Raw genomic sequence first — 19,409 nt, forward strand, 5'->3', positions numbered from 1 at the left:
ATGACTTGACCTCGTAGATAATGCAGTGACTGAATCATTTCAAGACATATATGTACAGCACATTACATAGAATAGATACATTAACCAATTAATCTTTACTACATTGTGTAAAGTCTTTGTTGAATATATTGGAATATGGTATGGTTTAATATGCTTTACTGTGTAGCTGCAGCAGTCTATGAAACCTTAAGGAACCTAAGCATAAATTATAATTATAATTATGTTGCATGACGTGACTAAAATTATTTGCATACAGGAAAGGGATTCATTTTTTCTTTCATGAATGACCACCATAAGCATGTGAGAGTTTTCTAGTAAATAATACAATTTGTAGAACATTCCTAAATCGTCATTCTATGTTAAGAAAATTTGTAATATTAACAGTATGAAACACATGAGGCTGAAGTGAAACAACTCGTGGTGCACAAGTATAAGCTGCAACATGTTTAGTTCAAACTTCAAGCTTTTATAACATAGTTCATTTTTTCATGTTTCATTTCAAAATTTCTGCATTATAGCCATCAGGTGCTTTAATCCTTGACGATATTAGCATAAAAACTCATCATTCATATCTTTCATACAGCTAAATCCTGGCTGTTTGGCTCATACATACCTCAGTGTAGTCGGATACAAAGAAGGAGGTTGTGCCATCGTACTCCATGAAATGTTTGGGGAAGAGGCGCACCCAGGTGTCATCTCCGTAAAAAACTATCCTCTTCCCTGCTATTTTGGCCTGCCAAATGAGGTTGTCTTCAAGCAGTGCAGGAGAATTTAGGTTCATTACCACATCAATGAAGCCTGGGATACTGCCAGTGGTAAGAGCCTGGGGAGGGATACGTTTTTGTTATTGTCCTTTGAACAATAACTGTCTTTTAATGGTGTTATACAACCGTAAAGTTTCATCATATTAATCCAAGTAATTAAGATTTGCGCTACATCACAGTGTTAAAAACAGTTTTTTATAAGTTGATAATCTTCAAAACAAAATAAAGGAAATTAAACAATTTCCCTTTAAACTAATTGGTGACTACACTGCTCTAGCATCGGAAACCAGACTTATTCCCACATCCCCACATGGAAAGTGAAAGCTGAATCAGGTAGAGAGATGATACTTATGAAGTATAGTTTCTACTGATTTCATCATGGAATATGCAGTAAAACAACAATGGCCTCCATTTGACTGACAAGGAAAACAGCCTATTTTGGAAGTCAGGAGAGAGCCTGGTGCATCGTCGAGAGAGGAGTACAAAGGCCTTGTCTTTATACACTGAAGGAAACATGAGATTGCAGATACTGGCAGGAAACACTGTTCTTTAAACCCCCTATGAGCTGCCATGAGCACAGCCTGAGATCCTCTGGGACGCTCAAAAATCTGGGATGAAATCAGAGTTGACCGGCCTTTATTGTGTGAGGGCCCAGGTGTTAGAGGAACATGCCGAGGGAGCTGGGCTGGCAAATTCAAAGTCATCTTTTAAATTCACCTCTTAAAACACTATTTTATCCAGTTTATCACTGATGGATTTGTCCCTATATAACCCCGTTTGTCAGTTCACATTGGGGTATTTGCTCATCTTATCAGGTTTTATATATTAGTGTCTTTTTTTGCTCGCAAAACACTTTAGCAGTTTGTGTTTGTGTTTGTGTTTGTGTAGCAGTTTGCGGGTTGTTACTGTGTGAGCTCCACTTTAGCTGTTCTATAGCAACTCCGTGTCAGACACAAGAGACAAATAGTAATAAACTCAGGATATCACACCCCCACAATGAAGGGTAGAAAGGCTTTAAGAACTGACAAGATGTAAACCTTTCTTTATTTTCTATTACATTTTCAGTATACCCAGGACTATGATGTTTTTATCAATGCGAGTCTTGATGATTGGGAACAAAATTCTCCTCTGCCACTTTGAAAGCTTTGTGGCTCCTATTTATCAACGACAAACTAATAAGCATACTCTACGACCAAGTATCATCAGAAGCCTTCCAGGTTGGTCAACTGATTCACAGGTACAACATAAAAATTCTCCAGCTGGAAATTGAAGCTAAAATTTTGAGCCCCATCTAGTGATCTTTGTTGCAGAGCTCAATTATTTACCACTTCCTTCCTTGCGATTGTTGTGCTCCTGCCAGTGCAGATGCTTGTTTCAGGAAGAGACGGATAGTTCTGCTTCAAAAGCAGTCTTCTCTTTCTGCCTATTTAGTCTAACTGAGGTCCCCTGTCTATTAATAGAGATAGTCAGCATAATGAAACCAGTGGTTTGGACAAAAACGGGGGCCTTTTTGCCAAAGTGGCAGGACACTTTGCTGTAATAAACAAAAATAAAATAATAAACATGGGGACATGTGAAGATAATTTTACGCTAAAGATCATCTTGAGATATACAAAAGCTCAGTGAAAAAGTTCCATTTAAGAGGGCTAAATCATAGAACTTGTCCAGATGCCAAAAAACAAAAAACAAAAACTGAGATCCTGCCCAAATGAATCAGTGACTCATCAACTTACTAATTACTGGCCCACAGTATGTGTCTAGGCCTGCAATGTGCCACAGCTTAAATGTCAAATACAATATCAGTGGGGTATACAGACACTCTCTGGCACAGTGCTGAAAACTTGTAAATGTGCCAAAACACAGACGGAAGGGGCTGTGAAGTCTTTTGGTCTGGCAAAAGATTTTCCAGTTTCCTTTTCAGTACTTGCTTTTGGTTGACTACAGAAATGAAGACTCTCTAGGATTAACTTGTAAATGTCCTCAATCTTCATAGGCTTTATTATTGGATAATATCTATGGAGGTAATACAGTGGACCAAAAATTCACTTGATCTACTGTGTCAATACTATCCAGGGAGATACAAGCCCTTCAGACAACAACAGTGCATTGTTGTTGCTGCTGCTGCTGCTACTTTTACAATTAACTAAACAGTCCAAATCCAGCACCTCAGTAATGTCCACCGACTGCCGTGCCAGCCTGTGGCTCATCTGGCCACATGTGAATACAGGACTGAGGAGGAGACTAACTTCTTTTCTCTTCCTGTCATGGTTAGAGAGACCAACTCAATTGGAATCAATCAATTTAGTGGGAAGACCCCAGGTTAGTGTTTCCAGCATAAAAACCGTTTGTTGCCTAGAAAATAATACACAGACAAGAAGCTAGATAGTGAAGTCTAACTATTTTTCTGAATAAGACTTCTAGTTCAACTGTGCTGCATATCTACATGGATATTGTGACTTTATTAGAGACAGCGGAAGGAGTGTTTCGTCTAATGTGTGTGTAAATTAATGGCTATGCCACTGAGAGATTATGATTTAGGTTAGTTGGCTCTGTCATACCAGTTAATTGGGTGCAATGCAGTGATAGTAGGCAGTAAATGGTAGTTAGTCTGTACTGCCACCTACTGGTGCATTACCAAACTTCAATCGTGTGATTGATAAATTTAATCTTAACACTGATGTTAATGAAGCTCTATGGATACGTCACTCTTGAATAAATTTGCGGTTAAACTGACCACTGCAGTTACTACAGATAAAGAAACGTGTGGCCTCAGAGCATTGATCATCTGCATGTTTCTGTGACGCACCAGCTGCATTTTGACAGTACGCCAAAAACTTCAGAAATGTCCTGTGGAATTTCATTACAGTAGACTGTGTTTATCTAGTCACTCGATAAATTAAGTCTCAACGCTAGTTCCAAAATCAATTACCAATCGTTCAGTATTTCATTTTGGAGAGGTTTCTCAACAGATGAGGAGGAATATGAAGCAGAACTGTCACGACAATAAGGTGTTGTGCCTCAAATCTACTGTAACTGCCTATCCCCCTAAAATCTGATTAACTGTCCCTCCTCCAGAAATTATAGATGTACTTTTACACTCTCACCGGGCCTGCAAATCAAACTTACAAGTTTACGGACAGCTGTGGAAGTTGCATTTTCAATTTCTTCTCTCCTCTTTTTCCATACACATTACTGTACATATCTGCTGCGACATAAACCCTTCGTGCTCGTGCTTCTAAATCAGAAAGATTTTATTTTGAACTCTCTCTTTTATTGATTTCCCTCTACATAGTCCTGCCTTCTATCTTCCTATCAATAAATCTTTTGACGAGCTTCACATCCAGGGATGTTTTTCCAAGCTGCCTTCAAGCCATTTCTCTCCATCATCACTACATCCTTCTTTAAACCCTTGGATTAAAGGGGAACATCTGTCTTTCTGCATGTCCGCCTTAAACCAGCTTAGCCCAGCATCCCTCCTCCAGATCATCATTGACCTGCTCCATTTCATGACAACCAGCATCAACTCTTCTTTGACACAAGAGTTTATTCTGTTCAAGGAAGCATTCCCCCATCCATTTACAGACAGTTAACTAGTTGCTTTTGAAAGTCAATTAACTCACATCTACCTCTTAATATGCGTCAGAACACTTTACATTTACATTTATTAAGCAGACACTTATACCCAATGTGCATTAAAACTCAACAAGAACAGCCAAAACTTTTTTTTTTTTTTTTGAATTTAATTAGCTAGTCGGCAGAATATCAATCATATTATAAATTAGTAGAATATAGTGTTCTAAATTAATCAATTACTTGATCGATAGAAAATGATTATAAACTATAATGGATTAATCGTCAGTCATTTTTCAAGTCACCCATTTACTGGTCACAGCTACTCAAAAATTGAGATTTGATGCTTTTTCTTCCTCATATATGATAACAGACTAAATAGCTTTGCATTTTGGACTGTTGGTCGGGTCGAATAAAACAAGCAACTGAATGTATCACCTTGGGCTCTGGGAAATTATATTGGGCATTTGTCTGTTTTTTTCTGATATTTTATAGCCTAGAGCTGAAACAATTAGTTGAATAACAGATCAACAGAAAATTAATCAGCAACTATTTTGATAATCCATTAATCAACTTGGTAATTTATTTCGGCAAAAACACCAAACATTCGCAAATTTTAAGTTTCAAATTTGGAGTATTTTCCTGTGATAGAGCACTGGGTATCTCTATGTTTTGGAGTGTTTGGAGTGCTTCTATGTTGTGAGCATTTTCTTCTTTTCCTTTTTCTCATGTGATAGTAGACTAAATCTCTTTAATTTATGGACTGTGGGACAGACAAAACAAGCAATTTGATGGCATTACCCAGGGGATTAAGAAAATTATGGTTGGCATTTTTCTTTATTTTTCTGAAGTTATATAGACAAAACAATTAACTGATTAATAAGAAAAAAACGGCAGTTTAATCAAAAGGAAGACTGAAGCTCTAAGTGGACCATGTCACAAAATTGTGGGGTTTTATTCATTAACATCCATTAAAATTACCATTTTAATACATTCCTTTGTGGTCTGATAACTCTTAACAGGCATTTGTCATTGTTGAAACTGAATAGGCTAAAACATGCACTCATTAATTTAAAGAAATTAATATATTAAACAGAAAGGATTTCTGAAGTACTGTTCTTCCTCCAGAGTTGCTTCTCCTTGTCTTCATCGCTCACCCTGTCCACTCTCTTTGACACCGTCAACCAGCACATGCTCTTTGCCACAGTCGCTGAAGATGGCAAAGAGCTGTGAATTGGTGAGTCTGCACTCTCATGGCTCCCAGTCTACCTGTCTGACCACATTTATTATAAATCACTGAGGAGGAGTCTGTCCACACTGTGTATCTTCAGCAGCAGGGTTCTCTAGGGCCGAGTTTTGGTTCCAGTCTTCTTCTATCTTTACAACAGCTTGACACATCCCCATTCCTCCCACCACTGCTAAATCATGAATGCTACCTCTGACACTGAGACTGAATATTCTGCTTCACCTGACAGCCTCTGTTAAATTCCTTCCGACCAGCCCAGCGCCCATATGGACAAGACAGAACTGCTCTTTTTCCTGGAAAATAATTCCCTTTGCAAAATCTCTCCCACACCACTGAAACAACATGCTGACTCTTTCCCACTCGGCCCACAATCTTAGTGTGTTTCAGCACTACCAACTGTCATGCAAAGTGCACATGACATGACTGGCTCTGCTTCCAAAACACTCTCATCAGCACGACACATCATCCGAATGTGACAACGCACCATATTTCCACCCTTTAAAATTCTGCCATGTAACCGAAATTGCAATTATAGGCCGGAAACTTAGCACCTATTTCAAAATGCTCCTCGCATTTTCCTTTTACATGGTTATTCTGGGCTCACAGGAATACTTTTGGGGCATATTTGACTCAGACATCTGCATCTCCTATGAGGGTGTGGTTGAAATATTTTTGATAAATTAACCCTTTTTCTCAGTTTTACTCATTACTTATTAAGTCAAGTTTACCTAGAGCACAAAGAGACAAATTCAAATTGCTTGTCTTGGCTGACCAACAGCCCAAAACCCAAAGACATTCAATTTATAATGATATAAAACAGAAAAGCAGCAAATCCTGCTACTGGAAGAGATGGAGTAAATGTTTAATGTTTTTTTTAAATGTGAAACAACTTAAATGATTAATTGCAGAACAAGTTTTTTTTTGATTTGTTTGAAATTTCGTTTCAGCATTACTTTCCTGAAAATAATTGATTAAAAAGAATTTTAAAAATGTGTTCACATACTGATTTAGATCTGGGATGTTACCATTTAGTGATTAGGAAACACTGTTTGGCGACAACCTTTAAACTCACGTATACATTTATTCCAGGATTTAAAAAATAAAAAAAAAAAGTAAAAGAAAAAATATTTGGTCGGGTTGCCCTAGTAGCTGATGGTTTAAGGCAGCAATCATGAACCACAACATCCCTTTTTATGTGTGTGGTGTTTGTGTGTGTGTGTGTATATATATTATATATATATATACATACATACACATACATACATACATACATACACAAACATGTTTATGTAATATCTATGTAGTTTCGCATGAAAGACAGCGTTAAAGATGCTTAACAAAACAATTAAGTTGTGCCTTTTTTCTAAAAAGATGTGTATTTTCTAAAATAATTGGTGAATTTGGAGAAACTAATTTGGATCTGAATGGCTGAATCACTACAGTAAATTAATTTGCGGCTTACAATAAGAATCAGTGCAGAACAAGCGATTCTAACAGACTCACGTGGAGGAGGACTTGATGGGTGAGTTCTCATTTGAAACTCCACATCACGATACCTGAGTGACAACATCTTACCTTGATCCTGGGCATGGTGACTGTTGGAGGTCTCGCCTTGGCCACAAAACTGTGCGACGAGCCTCTCTCCACCACATGTCTTGTGTAGGGCATGTACGTGCGACCGCTGGGTCCCAACACGAAGTCCTCCCGGAGGGCATCCACTAGCATTATAACCACCCTTCTGAAAAGGGGTTGCGGGAGGCGAGAGGAATTAGAAGGGTTTCCTGTAATTTAAGCAAAAATGTTATGAGTTTTAACAGATTATAGTCGACAGTGCAAGCTGATACTCGCACTTATACCGGGTTCAGCCTGAGCCAGTCTTGAGTCTGTGAACTCACCTGACAGCGGCTCCGCTGGCAGATCTGACAGCTTGCTCTTGGATGAAAAAGAAGACTTGACAGGTGCAGGAAAAAATCCTCGCAGGAAGAGGGCAATGCCAAACACTTCAAATATTAAAATAAACGAGGCAAAAACAGACGAGCGGACTTTCATTTTGCTGGCTGACGGACACTTTAAGAAACGAGTAAGTTAGTAAAATTACTTGCTAGCTTGCAACATTTACCCACATATAGAAGACAGAAAGCCATGACCCCCCATTTCAGATGGACGCAATGTCAATCAAAATATTACAAAGCCGCGTATGTAATTAACTGCCTTTATGTCATATAATTGTGGCCGTCATTAAGAATAAAAACACTAATACCAGTTAGCGCTGTAGCCATTCATAGCGACTTCCGCATTGATAACATAGAACTACGGGTATGACGTAGAACCAAACAAGACCAATACGCCTAGAAATTTGCCGCGGAGAGGTGCATTGTTCTCTACTGCAGGGCTTTATAAATAGTAAAGAGATGTAAAGCTGTCACCTCTTACAAATCCTATAGCCATCTGATAATTAAAAACATTCCCAAAACAGAACCGAGGAACCCCTTTATGTATGATTACTAAACCAAACTGCTAGTAATACCGCTTGCAATGGACCAAATGAGCGTAAGTTTTAGAATTATGTCTGCATTTCACTGTGTTGGGCACGCTGGCTTTCTGTGACTCAGCAGTCAATGTTATTACTAACACCTGAGCTGTTCCTGCTATGACGTGACAAACATGTCTGCAAAGAAAAGGTCTATAATCCCAAACTTTTAACTGACGAGTCTATGCGTGATCTTTCTTCAGCACTCGAATTCGGCGCACACTGCTGAAGCTCGGCCCTTTCCCTCTCGCTTTTACTGCAGCTAAATACCTTTAGTCCCTGAATCAGATTTGCTTTAATTTGCCAGGTACAGAGGCCAGCACACAGGGACAATTAGATATTTTTCATCAAGCAAATCCAACTGCTGGGCAGAAGATAAGTGGACCGTGTATAGTTTTATATGATTTGAACCTGGCATTTATGGGGCCTGAGGCTGATGAGGTCTGATTAGAAATTAGCTCAGGGTGGAATTAACTTCTACTCAGCTCTGTTGCGTGTTTGAGCTGCTGCTGCTGCTGCCATCTACTGGGAAAACTTTGTAAAGGACAGACAAACACAGCTGGCACAACAACAGATTCATATTTGCTTGTTAACTCTGTTTTTCTCTTTGGTACCTTTGAAAGGTCAGCGCCGGCAACCAACGAGGAGCTAGTAGGGATTAAAGGATAGGCTCACAGTCTTTCAAATCTGTCTTACAACAGTATTCACATGCCTGCATGTATACTGAAAGTGTTATTGTTGTAATCCTTCCTCCTGTCCATACTGGCCGTGAAGAGATAAGACGATTTCACCGTATGTGATGGGGGGACCAGATCCGCAGTCCTCGTTCTGTGTGAAAGGACATTCTAAGGTTCTGCTGAGGCTGATGTGAGGCGAAGGACAAATCAAATGGGCATCTTCCGAAGTGTAAGTCTTTTTAGTACCAAATTCCCACTTTGCGTTACCATCCCTCTGCTGTGCCTCAGGAAGAAAATACTGTCCATGGGAACACAGAGGACTTTTTTATTAAAACACTAACTTTGGAAGATACACACTTCATTTCTCTGACTCAAGACTGCCGAAGCCTCATATTCACTTTAGTTAAGTAAACATACTACTAACTTTGGATTATGTATGTAGTCTTGAACATTTCATAACAGGCACTGTAAAGTGAATAGCTTTGGGTTTTTTGACTGTTGACCAGACAAAATAAGTAATTTTCTTTAAAAAAAAAAAAGATGAATTGATACTGTAAAGAATAATCTCTTTCCCCCCCCTTTTGTATGAAATGAGAGGGGAACTAAAAACCTGGCATAGTTAGTATTTATGCATTAATAACTACTGAACAATTTTCCATTCACAGCAGTAGTTTTCCTGGCCATGGAGGCACTACACGTACCATGGTAGACCTCTTGAAAAGAAAGGACGACATAATTGTGGCTTGTGGTAGCTGGGTTGACAGTGTTTTGTCTTTATGGTGTTGTGCTTACCTTGACTTGTCTTGGTCTCTGCCATTACTGGACATGTTCTTGATTAATCCCATACTTTGATTAGGCAGATATTAAGTTCTAAAGCACCGAGCTGTTTAACAAAGATATAACATATGCACATCTCTCACCCTCTGCTGAAAACCTTAATAATGGATTAATGGTTTTTCAATTTGAAGGGATTCAGGCACTGTGTATAGCCTATTCTGATCTTTGTTTTTAAAAAGACATTTTTTAAAGTTTTTTTCCTGACCTTTTTACAGCCTCTGACCTGCCTAATCAAAGTATGTATACAATTCTTATGTATATGTGTATAACATGCAATATGTATTGCATATGCTACATGATGCCCAAAATGCACAATTACTTTATGGCAGTTTGCAGCAACAATGACCACTTTATTCAGAGAGGAATCAATAACAAAGACCTATTCCATATAATAACAATATTACATAATATTACACTAATAGCATTGCAGTCTATTTGTCTTTTCTCTTCAGAACATTTATGAAGGCGTCTTTGGGAACTTCCACATTGCCAATATGCCTCATCTTCTTTTTACCTTCTGCCTGTCTCTTCAGCAGCTTCATCTTCCGTGTAATGTCACCTCCGTACTACCAAGACAAAAAAAAATTATAATTCAGAGTTTGCAGTACATTTGTAGATTCAACAACTTTTTAGAATTAAGAAAAACCTTTACTTACACATTTAGCGAGAACATTTTTTCTGTACGCCTTTATTCTGAAAGAGGCAAACACTGTCATTTCACATTTTTAAGGCAAGTTAATCTATTTAGCACATTTCACATTCAGTCATTTCGAAGACAATTCAAAGTGCTTTATAGATACATATTATTTTGCACCTCATACCATTCTAAGAGCGCATTGCAGATGTTGTACTTACGTCTCTCTTGCGATGACCTTACTTCCAATAGCTGCCTGTACAGCTATCTCAAACATCTGCCTTGGTATGGAGTCTTTGAGTCGCTCACACATGGCTTTCCCTGTCATGTAAGCACGGTCTCTGTAATGAAAACACACCTATCAAAACCAAAAACAGTGGTAAAATGCTACTCCTCTATGCTACCAACACGAACAATTCGAGTGCAATCCATAAAATCTACTGCACTCACAATCATTTAAGTGGAAAGATGTTTACATGTTGTAAAATGGCCACTTTTTCCATTGCGACAGTCCTGTGCAGGTTAAAGGAATATTTTGACATTTTTGGATATACGCTTATTCACTTTCTTGACAAGAGTTCAACGAGAATATCGGTACCAGACTCATGTTTGTGTGTTAAATATGAACCTACAGCCGGAAGGCAGTTCGTCTAGCTAGCATTTAGACTAGCTAGGCTAAACACTGAACCAGTAAGCATAAATAGGAAAAGGGGTTGCCTGGCTCAAAAATATGTCACATTAACTCATCGTATCTTGTGATATCCAAACACAAACATGCTGTAAAAGCAAAAAACTATTTGAGGTTTTATCAGAAGTTACATGCAGTAACTATTTCTTTACGACCAGCAGAGTACAGGAGACATAACCCCCCATAAAACCACAACTTTTCCTTTTTACATTTCTGTTTGTGTTTGGATAGAACAAACAGAATACAAGGTGTCAATGTGTGAGCTTCAGAGGTGTTGGTAGGAGCAGTTTTGGACTTTGGAGAGAGCCAGGCTAGCCGTTTCCTCCTTTGGTAAGCTAAGCTAATCACTTCTTAGCGCTCATGTCTGTGCGCTGAGTGGTGTTTTATCTTCTCTCCCCTTGTCATTCTGTAAAAGCCTCCACATCTAACAGATGGAAACGGCCTTTCTGCTTGACAGCAGACCCTTGCCTCACTTTGCACGTGTCATCTACCATTAATTTCAGTCACTCCTTAACATGCCTCCTGTAAAAGATATTCTGCTCTGTGGTTGCTGCCTGAAGCCATGCTCTGCTCGGCTCCAAGGCTCACAGTATAAATGGTCAGAGAGTAGTCGTCATTGGTGAAGCGTTGCCTCCTTCTATTACCAAGGCCTGCACTGGCTGCTGTACTGGCATTGGGAGTAGGTACAGTACATTAACAGATCTGCTTTGCATCATCACTTTTCGCCTGTAAAGTTACTCTATTATCCTTGTCACAAATGGAATGAAGTCCTTGTACTGTATGTAAAGTCACCATAACAGATATTGTTAGAACAGACCGCCAAGAGGCCATATTTTAGTGTTCTCCTGGGTGCTGAATACAGTACATGCTCCACAGGCTCAGAAGAATTACTCTGCTCATTCAAGACCATATAACCTTGCAATAATGTAAACTCGTAAAAATCTACAAATTTCTTTTTTCTGACAGCAATGCTAATAATTAAGCTGGGGGAGACTTCTGTGACTGGGGCAATAAGAAGGTGCTTTCAAGCAGCATCAGTTTCACACCTCCTGAGAAAAACTAGGATATTTATATTTAGTAACTGTCACTTTACAGCATCTGGATTTAGCTATTGTTGTAACTAACCTGTGTACAATTGTGGTGAGTTCTTCCACCGGTCGCCCATTCAGCAGAATGTCCATCTTTATTAGATCAGCGGCCTGGTAGCCTGCATTCTCATAGTCAAAGCTACAGTACGGAAGATAAAATCAAAATCATGGTCAAGCTGAATGCATGGAAGTAATAAAGTAATAAAGTAATCAAAGACCTTCATGAACATGTAAGACTCAGGGAAAGGTACACAAGAGAGGGAAAATTATGGGATAGGAGGGAAGATTTCTTGGCTTTGTGCTTGTTTTTATATCTGAAATGTTTTCTATCCATTGATTCAAGTCCTTAATAAATTTACTAAGTATACTAAATACAAATTTCAAATCTACTTTAAAGATGCTATTTTGGCTCTTTCAACTTAGTGTATTTAACTTCATTTTTTATACTGGCATTTCACCTACTCTTAGTTAGAAAAACTCATGAGAAATAACTCAAATACTGCTTATATGTACTAAAACTTTGGACTATGCAAAAACAACCCGTGAAAATCCATACTAAGCATTTATGATTGACTGTTGACTACAATATGTATTCACATAGTACTTGCTTAGTTTTACCTTGCATATCCAGATGACAGCGATTTGAGGAGGTCATAGAAATCCACAACAATTTCATTTAATGGGAAGAGATACTTCATCATGACGCGCTGGTCGTCTATGTACACCATGTTCTTCTGGATAGCTCTGCGATTCTTTAAGAACACAGACAATAGATCATGGTTTGCTTTCACCAGTCTTGCACGTGTTTACAATCTCATCTACAAGAGACGGGCTGCTTTGGTAACCCAATTAATCAATTACTTGTGAAATTGAGGTAGACTGCTTGGAGACACTTCTGTTATGTGGAAAAGGCCTGAACATGTAAACTGTAATCAGCAAAATCAAGGCACTTTTGTAACAAAAGGAGGATTTACTTTTGTTTCCAAGTACAGTAGTTTTTGTTTTTCTTCTCTTCAGCTCCAGACCAATTTGGAAAGCATAAAAAGCATGGATGCACTCTAATATCTCCTGTCAAAATCCATTTTCCGACAGGCTTGAGAATCAGGCCAACCTGCCTGAGAGTATTTAGAAACAGTATCCCCTCCCTTTTGCATTTTCCATTTTCCCCTTACCAAGCAGAGAGACATGATCTTGCCAGTGTAAGTGTCTGGAGCAAGAATGGTCCCAATCACCATGGGCTCCAAATACTCTGACACAACGGATCTGTCTGGGAACTGAGCAGGGTTCACGATGGTTATCTCCTCGCTCCCGTGTTCCTGTAAGGACAACCAACGTGACTTAAACCTGCAAATAAAACTGGAGAATCTCTTTCCAAAAGCATACATGATTTTACAAAGACTACGTTTTGAGTATGAAACATTTACCCCTGCAGGCTAGAAAGGAAGTTTGACCTAAGGTCTTTTACATTTACAGAACTTATCCTTTACAGTCTTGCAATACCTTTAATTTAGTACGTGTATACCACTACTACTCTCACACGACTGCGAAGTAACATCTTAATAATTGGTCATAAAATAATAACCTAAAAGCTGTCACTGGGCTGAGAAACTGTTGTTTCCAAAAAACTCAGCACACATACATTATGCCTTTAAACTGGCTGTTATTTTGCCTTTGCAAAAGCATATTTTGGTTGTCCTCATCCCATCAAGTGTTTCCCTTATGTCATTTCACAGGAAAGCATGGCAGCGATACCAGAGAGCCTCCATATATCATCAATTTCCAAGTCAGTCAAAGGTTTTTGTTGAAATTAGAGTACAAGCCATGCCCCACTCTAAGACCAGGAAATGGCTCTTACCTTGATGAGTTTGGTTGAAGAGAGGACGGCTTTGTAGGGCACAGTGGGCGCTGTTACTATAACAGAGGCATTGTATTCTTGCTCCAGCCTCTGATTGAACACCTCCATATGGAGCAGACCCAGGAAGCCAAGTCTGCAGGGGGATGGGAATGTCCACAGATTCAGTTTTATAATTGATATTCATGCTTTTTAATTACAAAGAACCTCTTTGGAGAGAGTTCAAGAGTGAGTATGACTTATTGCTATCGCAGTGCAGTGTCGTACTTCCAAATGATCTAAATCATTGCCACTAACAGAATAAAATTTACATCATCTGGACTGTTAATACGACCTGTGATGATGAATAAACTCTTACTTGGCTGTCCATTTTGGCAACATACCCTATGTCTGAAAGAAAGATATTTACCTAGAGATCGTGTCATATGTTGTCCAAGTTTGTGTAGAAACCTCCCCTAAATTCTGTACTTTTTAGAAAAAAGTGGATGAATTTTTCTGCAACAGTAAATTACTTGGAAAACATTCAAACATAATGACTTCTGAACAGCGTCTTAACTTTTGTGGTTGCACTGCTCAAGTCTTAAAAATCCATGTCTTTGTTCTCATTTCCTGTTACAGTATCTGCAGTACAATCCCCAGTCCTCGGGTTGGGGACTGTAAAGCCATTTCTTTTATTGTAATTCATAATGTCCTCACCTCCAGCCTGCTCCCAGGGCCAGGCTACTGTCTCTCTGCACTGTGACACTTGAGTCATTCAGGGTCAGTCTCTCAATGGCACTGCGAAGGCCTGGATATTCTGACTGGTCCATTGGATACATGCCTGAGGGACAAAAAAAAAAAAAAAAAAAGGCAGAGTGCACATCAAACAAGCATCAAGACTCTTTTCATTTGGAAAGCACTGGCTGCACTTTACTGTACTAGCTAGAGTGAAACACAGCATGCACTGAAGGGGTTTCATGTTTGAGTACATGTCCAGTGGTACTGGAATATTCAAAGCTAGTGCTCTAATAGTTACAGTCAACTCAATGCTGTTAGTCGCTGTTTCAAAATAATTTTTATCAATTTCAGTTTTTTATTCTTATTTTGCAGAGAGATTTTTATCAGAAATGAAGAAGCAGTTGCAGACAAGAGCAGTTTCTTACCAGCAAAGACCATGGCTTTAGCAGGTTTAAATCCTGGAAGAGCCTCCACTGGCTGCTCCTGGAGGTAGAGTGTGTCACCAATCTGGGCCTCCTTCACATCTTTCATCCCTGCTATTATGTAGCCTACTTGGCCTGCAAACCTACACAACAACCCATCTCAGAGAGTCCCACTAATACAATGGAAACAAGCATCTCAGTGGACAGTTGGACACACGTTCAAAGGATTCCAGTGTTCATCTATGGTGTGGACCAGAGCCTATTACAAACAATGGCTGCACTGAGAGTGTCAGTATCAGGTTTCAAACTATGTATTGCATTACACAGTTTACAACATTTAACGTGCATTGCAATAGACACAATTTAGATACACTTTGAATTTTACTGAGTCTAGCACAGCAAAAACTTTGTTTTTAAATCAGATTTAAAAACTATATCTTTGCACAACTAAATGTGTGACAGGTGCGTCAAAGCACAGCACAAAAACAATGACTGGATTACTCCTGGTTTATTGTATACACTATGTTTTGGTCTAAATTACCCTCATCAGGTATATGAACCATCATCAAACAGCTCCAGTTACATAAAGACATGCCAAATAGATTATCCAATCAGAGGACCACAGAAATTGAGTCTAGTGCTGCGTAAGTAATTAGGTCAGAGATGCATATAAAATCCCCAAAAGACATCCCTGTCAATGCGTGCATGTGTGTACATATGTATGTACGGTGCATACATAAAGTATTCAGAACCCTTCACTTTTTTGTTTGTGATATTTGTTTAAACATAGTTCAGACGGACACATCTAATAAAATAAACCAGCAGTAATCCTGACAGGATGGGACTGTTTCACCGTTGTCTCAAAAAACATTAAACATAGAATATATTTAAAAGATATATCCCCAATTATGGCTAATTTAAGCTTATGTTAGTCATTGATTAATCTGCTGACGATTTTCTTGATTAATCAATTCGTTTTTTTGGTCTATAAAATGTCAGAAAAGGCTGAAAAATCATTTCATGATGTCCAAGCTGATGTCATCAAATGGTTTCTCTTATCTGACCAACACTTCAAAACTAAACATATTCAGGTCAATATTACGCAAGACTAAAAACACGGCAAATCCACACAATTTATTGGCTGGAACTGGCAGGTGTTTGGCACTTTCGCTTAAAAAAAATTACATCAATCTTGAAACAAGTATTAAAACAGATTATTTTTTGTCGATCGAATAATCGATAAATTGACTAATCATTTGAAGAATGCCACTTACAGCTTCTGTGTTGGGTGCTCATCTGGTCGGAGCAGCCCCAGCTCGTTGACCTCGTAGGTTTTCCCGAGATGTGCTGACACGATCTTGTCCCCTTTTCTTACCCGACCTCCAAACACAGCAATGTTGGCAACCACTCCTCTGTAGTGGTCAAAATTGGAGTCAAACACTAGGGCTTTAAATGGGTCATCAGTGCTCGCCACGGGCCTGAGAATCAGTATGGAAAAACGAAAAAAAAAAAGCGTCAATTTTTAAAAAAAATGTTAAACATGTTTCATACGAGAAATGAAACCACCCGAGCCTCCTTACGGTGGAATCCTGTTCACAGCCGCTTGGAGAACCATCTCAACGTTTGTCCCGAGTTTAGCTGAGATCTGAAAAAGATGAGATTATTAATTAAGAAGCATTTCTCAGATATATACAGCCTCTGTGGAACACAAAAATTAAAACTCACTGTACATCATGCTCTAACTCACCCGAATGCATTCCTCACGTGGAATATCAAACACCTTTTCAATCTGTGACTCCACTCTCTCTGGATCAGCATTTTTCAAATCAATCTGAGGGAGAAAGTGCCAGAATAGAATAACCCAACACACAGCATTCAAGTGGAAAAGTAACACCTGAATAAACCAAACACTGGCTGGGCTGAATGTACCTTGTTGATGACAGGAATGATTGTCAGCTGAGCTTCAAAAGCCAGGTAGAAGTTAGCCACTGTTTGCGCTTGAATCCCCTTCACGTGACAATAAAATATTAACGACTGCATCACATGCAGCAAGTACAGCAACAATAATTCATTAAGAAAATCAGGTTTTGTACCTGATTGGCATCGACAATCAACAGGACACCTTGGCAAGCAGAAATGGATCGAGACACTTCATAACTGAAGTCGACATGACCCTGGAGAGAGGGGAAAACAAAAGTTTATAAAAGGTTGAAAGATACAGTTGTGCAACATGTAAACAAATCATTAGAAGAATGGCATGTAAAATAAATCATTCCAAAACCAAAAAAACACCCATTTTCCGACTTTGCTTTTTTTTTCTCTGCAAAAGCCAGATCTAATCTTTTTCCGATCATTTTACCACGATAAATATTATGGCTGAGCAGTGGAAATCTGCAACATGCAACTATTTCATATTAAAACTACAGTAGATAAATAGTAAATATTCGACATAATCAGTGTGTTTAGGCCTAAATTAAACTATCTGCTTTGGACTGCCTTCATGGATCACAGGGAAATTTTGGGATGTATAAAGTAAATAAATAAATCTTCCAAGAATTGTCAAACACACCTGCCATGACACATTTCTCCACCCTCTTCTCACCGACATCCCACCCAGCTAAGGACTTACCGGTGTGTCGATGAGGTTCAGGAGGTACTGCTGTCCCTGGTGGCTGTAAAACAGCGAGGCTGTCTGGGCCTTCACGGTGATCCCCCTCTCTCGCTCCACCTGAAGCTTGTCCAGCACCTGCTTGTTCTTCTCAGTTTTTGCTATGGCGCCTGTTTGCCAGAGACAGTCACCGGTCATTCATTTTATGAGCAGCCGACAAAACTATACTATGGTTTACTCGGCACTACCTGTGAAAGTTAATAGGGATCTAGTTGTGTGTGTATGTGTGTGTGTGTGTGTGTGTGAGGTGGATAATACTCTCAGTCTCAAATAGACTCTTAAAAGAACTATTCTCGCATGTGAACCTATTTAAGATGATGAAAATTCTTTAGAATTAGCCTAAGTGTCGCAGACATACCAGTCATCTCCAACAGCCTGTCAGCCAAAGTGCTTTTTCCGTGGTCAATATGGGCAATGATGCAAAAATTCCTGATTCTGTCCACAGGGAACTTGGACAGGTCAATGGTCTCCTTCAAAACAGAAACAGAGAGGTCACTCAACAACTGAATTGTGATGAAATGTTACCGTAATTTATATTTTGGGATAGATCAGTTATTATGTCTGTTTCTGACAGGGACTAGTAGTGAGGCAGAATTTTGTTCAGTAATTAAATTAACTGACTTTATGATTTTAAGCAGCACTTCTCAACCGTTTCAGCCTTTATCTATATATGAAAGGGCCATTTCTCCCCTGAAACGAGCCTTTTGAGAATTGTATGAAATGATACTCAAGTTTGACTAATATACAAAACACACGCATTGACAACAATGTATGCCAGTGTTGCAGTGGACACAGCTAACTGAATTTTACCTTGTCTGTGCTGACCATCCTGAAGCTGCTGGAGAAGACAGGCAGCCTTTTCATCCAGCGGTGTCTGAAGACTGTGCAGGTCATGCTGTAGTTTTGTATTTTCCTTCTGTACATTTTGAACTGTAAAACACGTCTTAATAGCGGAGAGAATAGAGACAACGACATGTTTTCTTTTGAGCTAGCAGCCTCACTGCATGATAAGAAGGATGAATAAATGTCAGCTAGCGTAAGCTAACTGCGGAACACTTCTAAGTGTAGGCTGCTGTCACAACGGCGGACCACTGGTGAACTCTGACATCGATAAAGAAACCAAAAAACCGAATCGTTAAAATAAATAGTCCTGTAATAACCCCGGTGCATGAGCTCCTAGGGTGCTGACATTTTGGGTGACAGTTCAGCGGCAAAGAGTTGTGGGAAATGTTGTTGGTTTTCTGACCAAAGATGGTGAAAAGAAGCAAGATGAGTTTCTACAATAACTTCCGTCTTTTTGTTCTTGAATTCCGGTCAGAGGCCAGCAGGGGACAGAAGTTAAGAGCCAACAAACTGTCACTTCTGTCCTCCAAAATGTATCCTTACTGAACCGTTACACTGTTAATCTTGAATGTATCCAGACTGCGTTGTTATGCTAATGAGCTTTGCAAAACGTAGCTCCCTACTATCCTTCATTTCTTTCCAGTCACTTTTAAAGTGCCAAACCGGCTAGACACTGCAGCAGGCTATTTCTACTGGCAGTGTAGTAGGCTATTTATTCAGTTGGGAGTCAAAACCCCTTAATACGGGACTAAATGTGGAATCATACTATAACACAGAAATTAAAGTTTGAAAGCGTCAGAGGGGGGTTGTTGTCTTGTCGTACTTTTATCTTTGGAGAGGCTTTGACAGACGGAAGTCCCGCCTACTCAGATG

General features: G+C 39.2%; 2 protein-coding genes across 9 annotated transcripts in view; both read right to left on the reverse strand.

Moving 5' to 3' along the window:
- The window catches only part of pigg (phosphatidylinositol glycan anchor biosynthesis class G), a 64,940-nt gene extending 56,456 nt beyond the window's left edge, over positions 1 to 8,484 (reverse strand). For 3 of the 8 annotated variants that reach the window (XR_005706556.1, XM_040119502.1, XM_040119500.1), the window contains exons 1-3: positions 7,476 to 8,484; positions 7,156 to 7,361; positions 614 to 823 (exon numbers count right to left, since the gene is read on the reverse strand). Coding sequence is in view for 7 of the 8 variants with exons in the window: in XM_040119502.1 (XP_039975436.1) it covers positions 614 to 823; positions 7,156 to 7,361; positions 7,476 to 7,629 (570 nt within the window). In the remaining variant the exon portion in view is untranslated. The remainder of the gene's footprint in view (positions 1 to 613; positions 824 to 7,155; positions 7,362 to 7,475) is intronic. The other 5 variants (XM_040119503.1, XM_040119501.1, XM_040119506.1 and 2 more) reach the window with 5 other exon arrangements.
- A 1,478-nt stretch (positions 8,485 to 9,962) lies between these two features.
- On the reverse strand, positions 9,963 to 18,929 carry guf1 (GTP binding elongation factor GUF1). The gene is made up of 17 exons (XM_040119508.1): positions 18,504 to 18,929; positions 18,052 to 18,163; positions 17,655 to 17,803; positions 17,119 to 17,199; positions 16,955 to 17,032; positions 16,773 to 16,856; positions 16,606 to 16,670; positions 16,300 to 16,503; positions 15,029 to 15,168; positions 14,583 to 14,706; positions 13,890 to 14,022; positions 13,207 to 13,350; positions 12,653 to 12,786; positions 12,072 to 12,173; positions 10,480 to 10,599; positions 10,281 to 10,317; positions 9,963 to 10,190 (listed from the first exon to the last, which is right to left on the reverse strand). The coding sequence occupies exons 1-17, from the start codon at positions 18,666 to 18,668 to the stop codon at positions 10,056 to 10,058; spliced, it is 2,007 nt and encodes a 668-aa protein (XP_039975442.1). The 5' UTR covers positions 18,669 to 18,929; the 3' UTR covers positions 9,963 to 10,055.
- Between the last annotated feature and the right edge of the window lie 480 nt (positions 18,930 to 19,409).

The sequence above is a fragment of the Xiphias gladius genome, chromosome 23, assembly GCF_016859285.1.
Source record: "Xiphias gladius isolate SHS-SW01 ecotype Sanya breed wild chromosome 23, ASM1685928v1, whole genome shotgun sequence".
Lineage (NCBI taxonomy): Eukaryota > Metazoa > Chordata > Actinopteri > Istiophoriformes > Xiphiidae > Xiphias > Xiphias gladius.

Excerpts from the sequence above, each read along its gene's own strand:
- guf1 (XM_040119508.1), bottom strand. The coding sequence starts at position 18,668 with ATGTCGTTGTCTCTATTCTCTCCGCTATTAAGACGTGTTTTACAGTTC. Across the intron at positions 17,033-17,118 it reads TGATTGTCGATGCCAATCAG|GGGATTCAAGCGCAAACAGT; the intron begins GTACAAAACCTG and ends TGTCACGTGAAG. Across the intron at positions 10,600-12,071 it reads CTCACCACAATTGTACACAG|AGACCGTGCTTACATGACAG; the intron begins GTTAGTTACAAC and ends TTTTCATTACAG.